The following is a 12,796-nucleotide window of genomic DNA, read 5'->3' as shown; positions in this document are numbered from 1 at the left end:
CGATGGAACAACTCATTTAAATTTGTTTTGATGGATTTAAAAAAAAAGACTAATATCTAAATATGTAATATAGAAAAAAAATAATCTACGTCCAATATCCCACAGCTCCAGTGCCAATGTTCCGGTGGTCTCAGCAGTCACTCGTTTTTTTCCCTAAATACACATGACTACTACAGCCAATCACTGAAGTTTATGGGACAAGACCACTGGGGTCAGTGACTGGCTGCAGCGGTCATGGTACAGGTGCATGAAATTATCATTGTGGAAAAGTAAACAGTGACCAGCATCACTACCAGTGGATCATCGGAGCACCAGGTCTGGAATCACAGTGATGAGCGAAATAAATATTGGTTATGTTTGGTTTTACATTGGATAATTCCTGCAGTTGTTTTGCATTTTAAAAAATATGAATAACCCTTTAAGTGGTGTCTAAACTGACACCAGCTTGCTAATTAAAGGGTTTTTCTAAAGATTGTAAGTTGTCTGTTATTCATACACCTGGAGGGAAGGCCTTCATCGAGTTTGGCAATCCCATGGACAATCAATGGAGTAGAGGTCAAGCTCCTCACCCCACTCCCATTTCCTCCAATCCCTTCAAGAGGGGGCTTTGTAGAGTCTGGTTCCCGGGCTCCAGGATCAGTGGTCGGCCCTTTAGCAATCAGTAAGTTATCCCCAATCCTAGGGATAGGATATAACTTACTAGCTTGGGAATAACCATTTAAGGTGTACAATGGCAAAGAAAGAATTGCATTATAATAATTTCTAAAGAAAAACTGTTAGGTTCCACTTCCAAACCCCCAGACACAATAGTACTTACTCCCACTCTTTCCGTCGTGCTTGGGGCGTGCTTTGCATCTTGTGTGCCTGGTGAGCTTTGATGATATCCTTCTGTTCTATCAGGCCTCCTCTTCTCCTCTTAATTACATGAGGGCTCAATGGAAACTCAGAGTCTCCTCCAGCGGCCACCTCGAACATACTGCTCCCTTCGAAGGGAAAGTTGGTCTCGGCTTCCTGCGCACGGAGGTCGTACAAGGCATCGTAGCTTGTGGTGCGTGATACCAAAGTCTCAGAAATAGTATCTGGTTCCAATAGGTTGCAGGAGTGAGTAGCTTGGGTTAAACCCAATCGATGTTTCCGCCAAGTCTCCACTTCTGGCAGTGCCAGGATGTATCTATGAGTCTCGGCATCCAAAGTAGCTAACCCCAGCGTACTGGAGTGGTCGGGCTCGGTGAGCGTGTGGGCACTGGTTGAGCAGGAGCTTAATCCTAGCATCTTTAATAGCATCCGAACACATCTCTCTGCAGGAAACAGAAGACAAGAGATGGAAGTTACAATAGTGTTGATTGGCATTGAGAGAGATTATTCATGCTCCTCTTTAACCCGTCATGCTCTTGAGACTACAGGTACCCTATGTGCATAAAGAAAGAAGAAAACGTAACACAGAAGGAGCACGGAGCACAGGGTTAACTACATCATTGTGCTCAAGCACAATAAAACATTGCTCCTGAAATAGGAGATTTATCATTGCCTGGATGAGTCAGACGGGAGGTGAAGGATGTGTGAGCAGCGGAGCTTACATTTAAGGCCGGGGACACACGTGCAAGAAACTCGCCCAAGTCTCACATCTCAATACCCGGCACTGCTGCTGGCACTCGGGATCGGAGCATTCAGCTGCATAGAAATACATGCAGCCACATGCTCTAGTCCTGAGTGCTGGTGGCAGTGCCGGGTATTGATGCGAGAGACTTATGAGAGTTTCTCACAAGTGTGACCCCGGCCTTAAACACAATATCTGTTTAATTTATAAAAAAGTTTGAAAAAAAAAATGGTGTGGGCTCCCGTGCAATTATCTGTGCCAGAGAGGGAAAGCCAGCAACTAGAGGCCAATGTTTATAGCCTGGGAAAGGGTTAATACCCATGGATCTCCCCAGGCTATGATTATCAGCCCGCAGCTGCATATTTAGCCTTTACTGGCTATTAAAATAGGGGGGACTCCTCGGCACTCGGGACAGGAGTGTATGGCTGCATGTATTTCTCTGCAGCTGAATGCTCCGGTCTGAGTGCCGGTATTGAGACGTGAGACTTGTGCGAGTTTCTCGCACGTGTGACCCCGGCCTAATAAAGGAAACCTATCATCAGACTCAAGCTGCCCAAACAACAGACAGCACGAATCTGACTCCGGCGGCGTCATTGTCGTCATGTATGTTTTACTCTGAAGCTCTTCTAAGAAAGCTCTTTGAAAAGTCGGCAAGGACTTGTTAACGAGGCAGGACCCTGGTGGCTTCTCCGTACCCCCATCTCTTAAGTGAAAGGACTCTGTCATCTGAGTGCAGTCCAATGTTTTTCTCGGACGCACTGACTTGCATGGCCGAGTGCGATCCAAATATCAGATCAAACTCGGACATGCAGCAATTTTTTCCTCGGACATGTGCACGTCCCCACTAACATTGTTCCAGGTGCGATTCAATATTTTGTAGGATCCCACTCAGACCTGACCAAAGGGAATGGGACTGGGAAAACCAACCAGGACCTACCTCAGTCTATTCATCCTAGATGCATAGTTCCCAACCCGGCTTTTGAAAATATGTTTTCGCTGAGACACAACAGCATTTCAAAGAAAAACATACACGTATGCAATAAAATAGCCAAACTCCAATTCATGCTGCATGTAGTTTTGGCTGCATCGATCTAATGACATGTTTTCCCCACAGGAGTCTTCATTAGGACTATAATTCTACATCACTAAAAGCACTTTGTAGTTCTAATGATGACTCATGCAGGGAAAATTGACCTCCTGATTCTACATAGAGCTTAAAAGGATTCAATTAGTCAGTTTTTAATCATGTGATGTCATAGACCTAATGGAAAAGAGACGACTTAACTCAGTATAAGGACAAAATAACAAATTTGTAAGTACACAGTGACATAAAATATGATGACTATAATATATTAAGAGGATAGATACGTTGATAGGACTTCTTCTTTAAAGAGAATCGGTTACCATATCAAAAGTTGCCAGGTCAAAAGAAGCCAGTTTTTGCTCTTATTTTATTCCTTTTGTTGCCCTGAATATTACCTTTAAAAATACACGATAGGAATACAGACATGTGGGGCTTTTTTATCTATATTGTCTTTCCCAAGGGGATGTGGCCGCTGGGGTAATTATGCAAATTAGCCTTCGGACACACCCCAGAGGATCCCCTGAGTAAAACCCAATTAGAAAGGACCATAAAAATCAGCTCTAAATAATAAGATCCATGTCTCTGGATCTGTATAGTGGATTTAAAAAGACAAACAAAAACGGAATACTGAGAGGAGCAGTGGGAATCGACCCGGTGACAGGTTCTTTTTAAGGGGCTGGGAGAGATCTGGTTAGGTTAGAGCTATCCAGGAGAACATATTTGGGGGAGAATTGCAAAATCTGGTTTTAGACAAAAGCTTATATTGGATAAGTCACATTTGTATATTATGGACATGACGGCCTCTGTGCGCTTGTCCACATGGTGGGTGGGTGCAGAATCTGCCTGCTTTTATATGCCCTAGTCTGGTCCATTAAATAAACACCTATGGAGAGAGGCACCACACACCAATGATATAAAAATAATATTTTATTAATGACAAAAAGACCACAACATGGTCATAAAAAAGCCTAAACAGGCAAAGATGAGACACAACAAACACAGAACAAACACAGAACAACGATGGACAAAAACCTGGAAGTTACTACAAAAAATGTATAAGCACTAGTGTAACAGTATAACTCACATTAAGGTAAAGACATGATAAATGTAACGACAAGACATAAGATGGCATTAGTATAATTGTTCATAAGCAATGCTATAGTCATTACCCAGAATAAAAGTATAAGGATATAAATAGCTCCGTATAAAAAATTACAAAACACTGTAAAAAGGACCAGCATGTATTATAATATTGGTAGAATAAGCTAAATATACCATGTATACTGACATGCATGATGTCCAGGAGCCGCCATCACCTAATAGACCAACATGTGTTTACCAAAGAAATGGAGAGAGACCAGGAGTCCAGCACACCCGACGCGCGTTTCGCAATGAAATGCTTCGTCCACCCCTGGACTTAGCTTATTCTACCAATATTATAATACATGCTGGTCCTTTTTACAGTGTTTTGTAATTTTTTATACGGAGTATAATTCAGTGATATTATTCATTTTCTTGTACAAGTCAGTTTTATACATTTGTTTCTTCAATATGATCCGTTTTCTTCCTTTTCAAAGCTATTTTATACCTTGCTTTTTTATCAATGAGAATTAATGTACTTCGGCTGCCACACTTTAGTATGAGCACATATCAAATTTATGTAGATCCTATTAGCATTTCTAAGAAAGCCACTTCTTTGAGAAATTAAAACTGGCAAATACGGCTAACGATTCACCATGGTAACTCCTGAAGCCAATTAAAGCAAATGCTTAGGAGAAAAAAAAAGCAACATGAAAAATAAAAGTAATCAGAAAATATAAACAAATCGAGCAATGCACCAAAATCAAACACGTTACCAAAAAAGAAGAACCACAGCTCTTTCTAGGCAGCGGAGGAGTCGAATAAATGAATACGTTTGCAACACCCCCTAATTATACAGAAGTAATTTGTATTAAAGAGAAAAGAGCATCATTGAAGTCATTGGGAATGACCTCTCATTACTGTCACTGAAGACAGGAAAGAAGGAAAAATGATTTTCCTTTGTGTGCAATGTAATATGTTAGGAGGCCATAGAAGTGGCCCGCAGGTATGTACAGATGGATAATTCTCACTCATTTTTTATTTATGGCTGCTGTGAAGAATGACGTTTGTTCTCGGTTACTGTTTACCCCATACAAATTAACCCACATACTATACAAGCTAAAAGAAATGACATTTTTAATATTAATGATATCATCATGAAAGGGGCTCTCCAAGACAAGCATTATGTAATTGGATCTGTCAGACAGTCATTTTAATTAAAAAAAAAGTTTTAAATGGAACCTGTCAACAGATTTTCCCCACTGAAAGTACGGCCTGGATCGTTTAGCACTCTGTAAGGCTAGGTTCAGATTGCGTTAGGGCAATCCGTTTAGCGCTCAGCGCTAGCGGATTGCGCTAACGCAATGTCTTTATCGGGGTCGCGTTTAACGTCCCCGCTAGCGCAGATCCCCGATCTGCGAGAGCTGGGAACGGACCTCGGGCGCGCCTCGGACGCTGCAAGCAGCGTCCGAGGTGCGTCACAAAACACCGGCACATCGCTAGCGCGTGCTAAAAATGGCACGCGCTAACGATGCGCGTTCCCATTGCTGCCAATGGGCGCGCTAACGGACGCGTTGCACAACGTTAATTTCGCCGTGCAACGTTGTCCGTTAGCGCGGTCCCATTAACGCAATGGGAACCTAGCCTTACAGCGTTCTAGAATGCTGTATGTCTGTGCACAATCGGTTCTACAAGGCACAAAAAAGAGCTTTTATTACACTCACACACGGTGTGGTCCAGTCCGATGGACGCCTCTGGTTTTGATCCGGCGCCTCCTGTCTTTGTACCATCGCATCCCCCTTCTCTACGTAGGGTGGAAGTCGTCATCTTCCTACGTCATCTAGACAGTGTCCCAATGGCGGTCCTGCACAGGCACACGTCTCTGTCCCCTTTCGAGGGCAGCGCAAAGTACTGTATTATGCATGCGCTGGGAAAGGTCAAAGAACGCCGATGACCCGTAGGTAAAGTCGGCTCATGTGCACAACAGTTCTTTCCTCCACCCTCCGCAGGGCAAACAGAAATATGCCTGCACAAGAGCGCGATGGGGGCACGGTCTAGATGCCATAGGATGCACACAAAGCAGGGAAGGAGGATGGTGATTGTAAGAGGAGGCATCGGATCAAGACCAAAGATGCCTATCAGACCGGACCGCTCCGTCTGTGAGTATAATAAAAGCTATATTTTGTGCCTTGTATGGGTGATTGGGGACATATATGCAGCATACTAGAATGCTGTACCAGAGAGGTTACACATGGTGTTCATACTTTAAATAGGGAAAACCTGTTGACAGGTTCCTTTAACAAGCTCAAGGTATTGTGCTTTTGCAGATGCTCTTGCACCCTCTAAGTGGTCTCTGAACTTTCAACTTGATCTAACTTGATAAATAAACAATCTGCAAATCACTTTATTTGCTAATCTTGTCATCGTACCTGCTAACAAGAAAAAACAAACTCTAATATGTCAGGCGTTAATTGACTTTTTTTCACTTGCTGTCCACTGCCTGTTGCTAAGTGCAATCCTTCTCTAAAAGCAAAGAGACAGATTGCAGCTGCTCTTTGTCTCTCTCCCTGTTCTCCTGTCTGTTATGCTGCCAGCAAGCTGTTTTTTAGTTTGGAGAAGGTAATCCAATGGACAATGGACACAATGCATGCTGGGAAGTGAGGGAAAGAAGTTCCCGCAGCTATAGTGCTAGCAGAATGCTGATGAAGAGGAGTCGTCCATTTAAAAGAGTGGATGACTTGATACAGAGCACATGAACTGGAACCGTTATGTGGATCAGACAGTTTTAACTTGTGAGGAAAGAGGGTGGAAAAAACATGATTTTTTAAGTTAAAGGATAGGGATTGCATTAACTGTGCCTTGAACGTCAGTTTTCTGCTGTATTTTAAAAATGTTGTTTTACATATTGATTGATGAAGCAGCACCTTGTTGTTGTGGCTGTTACAACTCTCAAGATACAAGTGCTGCAACCATGTGATAAGATGTCAATATTATCATACTCATTTGTGGCATCCAGAAGGGGCATTATGGTGCTTTGCAATTCTACATGCTAAAACACAACACCTTAAGCATCTTGTCTTTTTTTAGAAAATCAGGAATTTAATTTTCAAGCATTTGTCTGTTATGTGTTAGGACTCCTGGTTTCATTTGGAAATAGGTGGAGGAGACAACCTGAGTGTCTCAGTGCAATAATCTCAGGAATTTATCAGGTTTGATGAATCGCCAACAATGATGACTATGTAATAATAATCCCTTAACAAGAGAGCGCCAGTCAGAGATAATTGCTCATTGCTTGGAATGTAGACCTTGAAAAAAACAATATAGCATCTAACATAAATCCTTCTAGGGCAAATGAAGAATTGTCATTGTTCAGAAAAAGTTTGAATCCAATGGGAAGAAAGTTCACATTATTTAGGTTGCACATCAATAAAACTGTTAGACCCCGGTTACCATAATGTGTCGGAGAGTTCTGTGGTACAAACCAGTACCGCGCACATTGCCACACAAGACCCATTCATGCAATTAAAGAAAAAACACAACACAATTTGGGAAGAAATGGCCGTGATGTTTATTTAGGGTTACTTAAGATTAAAGGGAACCTGTCACCCCGAAAATCGCGGGTGAGGTAAGCCCACCGGCATCATGGGCTTATCTGCAGCATTCTGTAATAAGCCCCCGATGTTACCTGAAAAAGGAGAAAAAGACGTTATATTATACTCACCCAGGGGCGGTCTCGCTGCTGGTCCGGTCGGATGGGTGTCTCCGGTCAGCTCCGGCGCCTCCCATCTTCATTACAAGACATCCTCTTCTGATCTTCAGCCACGGCTCCGGCGCAGGCGTACTTTGCTCTGCCCTGTTGAGGGCAGACAAAGTACTGCAGTGCGCAGGCGCCGGGCCTCTGACTTTTCCGGCGCCTGCGCACTGCAGTACTATCCTCTGCCCTCAAGAGGGCAGAGCAAAGTACGCCTGCGCCGGAGCCGTGGCTGAAGATCAGAAGAGGACATCTTGTAATGAAGTTGGGAGGCACCGCAGCGGACCAGAGACGCCCATCCGACCTGACCAGCAGCGAGACCGCCCCTGGGTGAGTATAATGTAACCTCTTTTTCTTCTTTTTCAGGTAACATCGGGGGCTTATCTACAGCATTACAGAATGCTGCAGATAAGCCCCTGATGCCGGTGGGCTTACCTCACCCGCGATTTTCGGGGTGACAGGTTCCCTTTAAATACTATAATACTTAGACTGACTCACAAAATTGTCCAAAACTCAACCACCAAGAACCAATCCTCCCATAGACTGGGCGATTTTCCCACAAATAAAACATCAAGACAAAATATAGTTACAGAAATAAGGGCGGGAGGGTGGGTTCTTCGTTTTCTTCATAAAACCACGGTATGGGGAAAATAAACCCAAAACAGGGCTTTATAATTCATAATTATGCCCGCCATTTCACAAACCCACCAATCAGGTAACGTTAAAAAAGGCGCCAATTAACTGGTCATAACCGGTGTGAATTACTCGTGGGAGACCATAGCTGACTTGTTGACCTCAGTTTGACCCCCTATGTGACAGACCTTATAATATACATATCCTAAACCAAAACTTGAATTAATTCAGGGCCCATGTTGCCATGAGACCCCCCTTTATTATTTTATTGTGTACAGAGGAGGGCTGCCATTCACTTACATGTATTGATATAGTGGGGAAACAACCAGCTGGAGTGAATTGGAGAAGTAGCCAGTAATGGTGAGCCAACTTGCTCAGATAAGGTGTTAGCTGAGCGTGCTCGGGTGACTTCAGCGTGCTACAAAAATATGTTCGAGTCCCCGCGCCTGCATGTCTCACAGCTGTTCGACAGCCGCAACACATGCAGGGATTGCCTGTTTGTTAAGCAAGACATGCAGCTGCGAGGACTGGAACATAGTGTTCGAGCACACCAAAGACACTCGGTCAGCACCCAAACATGCTTAGATAATGCCTTATCCGAGCACGTTCGCTCATCACTAGTAGCCAGGATATGAGCCCTGGGTTGGCACCAAAAAAGTTGGGTAGTTTGTGCACATGCTCACATGATCCCCAATAGGCCGGACCCCCTATTGGTTGGAGTTGCTGGGGCACTGCCTGCATTTAGCAGATGAATGAAGAGAGCTCTATAGGGAAGTGACCTGCCTGGCAGCCTGGCATTGGCGGAATAGAGATGTATGAGCAGAGTTGGGGATTAGGTCTCCTATTAAGAGGAATTAGATTAATGGGAGGAAATCCACTGCAATTAATTCTCTATTTGGCGTCATGTTGTTTATTAAATCGTTGATGTAAAAAAAATCGGATAACATAGATGCCATATGGATGTACAACATGGACATACGGATGATAAAACGGATGAAAAAATCGACTACACCAGTCATGGCTCACAATACAGTAAGTGTGCGCTGTAACTGCTCCATTGCACTTTGATTGACAGCCTGCTATGCAGCGAGTGTGCGCAGTGTGTGTGTGTGCAGAGTGGGCAATCACAGTGCTGGGCAGTGATAACAGCGTTCTCACTGTGGACGGAGACCCTGACTCAGTCCCTGCACTGCCCCAATGACTGGAAGCGAAGGCAGAATAATACTTTATTTTCTCCCTGTAGTTGCTGCTCCAATAAACCAGCTTTACAGAATTTATTCTCTATTTACCTGCAAATTACTGCTAGATCCGCATGTAAATAGTGTTTCTTGAGGTGACAGATTCCCGTTAAGCAAAATACATGAGTTTACTGTTTCTGTTATAACAGATAAACATAAGTAGTGATGCGCGAGTGTGCTTGTTACTCGAGATTTCCGAGTATGCTCAGGTGTTCTCTGAGTATTTTGGGCGTGCTCGGAGATTTAGTTTGTGTCCCCGCAGCTGCATGATTGGCGGCTGCTAGACAGCCTGAACACATGCAGGGATTGCCTGTTTGTTAGGGATTCCCCACATGTGCTCAGGCTGTCTAGCATCCGCAAATCATGCAGCTGCGGTGACGCAAAGTAAATCTCCGAGCACGCCCAAAATGCTCGGAGATCACCCCAGCATGCTCGGAAATCCCGAGTAGCAAGCATACTCGTTCATCACTATTACTAAGCAATAGGTGCTAGAAGTGCTTACATTTCAGGTCTATTAGTATAGAAATGATTATGTAATAAGTTAGTAAAATATGATCATTAAAGGACTAATCTAATTTGAGCAAATTAATACTTTTAAAGGAGACCTGTCACTAAGTAAAAAATGGCCAGTGTTTTCTCTTATATCGTCCCACTTCACCTGTGTGTTCCTTTTTTTATTTTCAAATCCACCATACGGTTCCTGAGTTATGGCATTTTTTATGTCATGCTGCATTTCATGGTCTTTACAATGGGGCGTGGCTCACAGGATTCTCCGGGGGCGTGGTTTCAGGCTGTTCTGGATTATTACCCTGTGAGTCACGCCTTCTTGGAAAAGACCATAAAAGTATTACTCTCTGAAACCGTATGGTAGATTTTTAAAAAAAAATGGAATATTCAAGGAAGCAGGGGGAATAAAATAAGAGCAAAATGTGGCAACTTTTTTACCTGGTGACAAGTTTTCGTTCATTTTTCTTTCCATAATTTTTCAATACACTTTAGAATTCCTGACAGTTTTATTAAGATCTCTCTTTGTTGTCGTTCAATACAACTTTCATTTTTTACTTTCAGGGGATAAAATTCTGTTCTGTTTACGTATGCTTACTAAAATCCGGAATTTTTCTGTTGCCAAAATGTAAATATTTAACTGCCAAATTTTCAAAAGTGGACCCCTCTACTTTTTCATAAGCAAATTTGATGAGATTATTTCCAGAACTTTAGGACACTCTTGGCAAATTGGTGATTTACTACAACTGTGATCTGTCTTGTAATGATTTATGCACCACAGTTTAACCCATTGATAAGGAATAAATGACTCATTGTGACTTCAGAGAAATTTAATTTTTCAGAAGATTAGATAACTTTGCATATTATAACACAAATATTTCCAATATTTTAGCAGTACAGTAAATATGTACAGTACTATTGTAGTACATATTTCAAGGGGTGTTCTCATGTAGTAGAATTGGTAAAGTTAGACAATTGTAAACTTGCTTACATGCTTAGTTGCTTTTTCTTTCTGCTATTGTTCTATCTATGAGAGCTTTTATCTCACATGGTGTACAGCTCATTGCCAAGAACATCGACCACCAGAATATGCAGAGTGGCTACATTTCTGCTATTGTTCTATCTATGAGAGCTTTTATCTTACATAGTGTACAGCTCATTGCCAAGAACATCGACCACCAGAATATGCAGAGTGGCTACATTTCAGGCTGAGAAGTTAACTCTTAAGATCCCAGTCACCTTCAGTTCATTAATTTCTATTCAGCAGTTAACGGATCACCTTCCCTTGCCTATCGCCTCTCATCTGTAGCTGATGTTATTATTCCTGCAAAATCACAAGCCCATTCTTCCACCTGTTGAAGCTTTCAAAACAGTTCTCATAATCACTGCTCTCACTTTCCAAAGCCATGCTCTTGTTCAAAGGCAATGTTATCTCTACATGCAGATATAGTGATAACAGCATAGACTTTGAAACAAGCACTGACAGACCTGAGTGTGCTTAGAGCAACATTATAAGCTCAGCAAAAGGATACTGACCAGAACCGTCACTAAAGGATGAGTGCTCGGGAACGAGCAACAAGAAAGTGAAGAGACAAGGTAGCATGTTGAGAATAAAAAAATTTTAAGGTACCAGTCTAGGCATTGGATGGGTCTTCCACAAGGCTACAGCACTGATTCTACATTTATTTCTATAGGGCAGGCCAAAATGGCAGATCTGGGACCAAGGCAGTACAAGATGTACAGAACAAAAATCCCAGAAACTGCCAATGGTCCCTTGAGTTCAGGGTTCTGGGTCCCAAAAAAATAAATTTTGTCGAGCCCTGTCTTGAATGCTCAATCTCCACTCCATTCATTGACCAAGTACTGTGCTCAACTTTCTTTGGCAGTCTCATAAACAATGAATGAAGTGGAGATTGAGCATGTCCATGTTCTCGTATGCTATTTTCAGGATCACGGCCTGTCCCACTAGTTGTACTCAAAGTACCCAGTTAATTATCTCCTTTCTTTACAGCATCGCTCAAGCATTTTTTTTTATTTTGGCACTGGAGAGGTGTCTCTAAAGTAAGCTACCTGCTCCACTCCGGTCATCAATTTGTGATCTACCCGATTGCTCCAGTGTTAGTCACAACTCAATGTAAGTCTATGAGAGCCAGAAAATGGCCAGATTAAGCCTCTCATAAACTTACATTAAGAGGATATTTTACAAATAAGAATTATAGGGATACAGATAAGGGATTACGGATTTGTGCCAAATTTTCATTTCAATATGTCTGTATCAGTTTCTTTTACAAGACAATTTTATTTTGCTATCTAATTGCATTTTCTAGCTTTTTTTTTTTGGAGAAATGCAACCATTCTAATAGTTTACCTGAAATATGGTGGGAGTTGAAATCCAGGATGTATTTCTATTCAATGACTTCCACTCAAGTTCACCTGATTTCCGCACACGGTAATTTAATCATCCCTCCGACACCTACCAACCTCCACCTGCCCCTTTATTAAATGCACAAAGTAACAAAACTGTGAATTATCTCCTTACACTGCAATAAAAGAAGTCATATTCAGAGAAAGATTAAGGCGGCTTTGTGCTAGAATTAACCCTTCCCACCCTGTCGGGGCTCAGTCTTTGTTTTTCCTATATTTTGTTATAAATTGTCTGTTTAATCTCTTCAATATTATTTGAAATCCTCAAAGTCCGTGTAATTTAGTCATGCTAATCCTTTCTAATGCTCCTATGTAATTATCACCTTTTCAAAATATCGGGAATTGTATGAAAAACATATTATATTGCATTACTTGGTTTTACAAAGGTTCAAAGGGGTAAGGTTTCTACTTAAAGGGAACCTGTCACCAGGTTTGGCGGACACGAGTTACGGCCATCACCTTTCAGGACTGATTCTATAATGCTG

General features: G+C 42.3%; 1 protein-coding gene across 1 annotated transcript in view; it reads right to left on the bottom strand.

The window, feature by feature from the left end:
* Nucleotides 1-12,796, bottom strand: part of CACNA1E (calcium voltage-gated channel subunit alpha1 E) — a 782,868-nt gene that overhangs the window by 651,547 nt on the left and 118,525 nt on the right. Inside the window, exon 2 of the mRNA XM_069737731.1 lies at nt 818-1,298. Coding sequence (XP_069593832.1) covers nt 818-1,284 — 467 coding nt within the window. The 5' untranslated portion in view covers nt 1,285-1,298. The remainder of the gene's footprint in view (nt 1-817; nt 1,299-12,796) is intronic.

The sequence above is a fragment of the Ranitomeya imitator genome, chromosome 8 (genome assembly GCF_032444005.1).
Source record: "Ranitomeya imitator isolate aRanImi1 chromosome 8, aRanImi1.pri, whole genome shotgun sequence".
Lineage (NCBI taxonomy): Eukaryota > Metazoa > Chordata > Amphibia > Anura > Dendrobatidae > Ranitomeya > Ranitomeya imitator.
The sequence above is the reverse complement of the archived record's forward strand: the minus strand, read 5'-3'. Positions and strand labels throughout refer to the sequence as shown.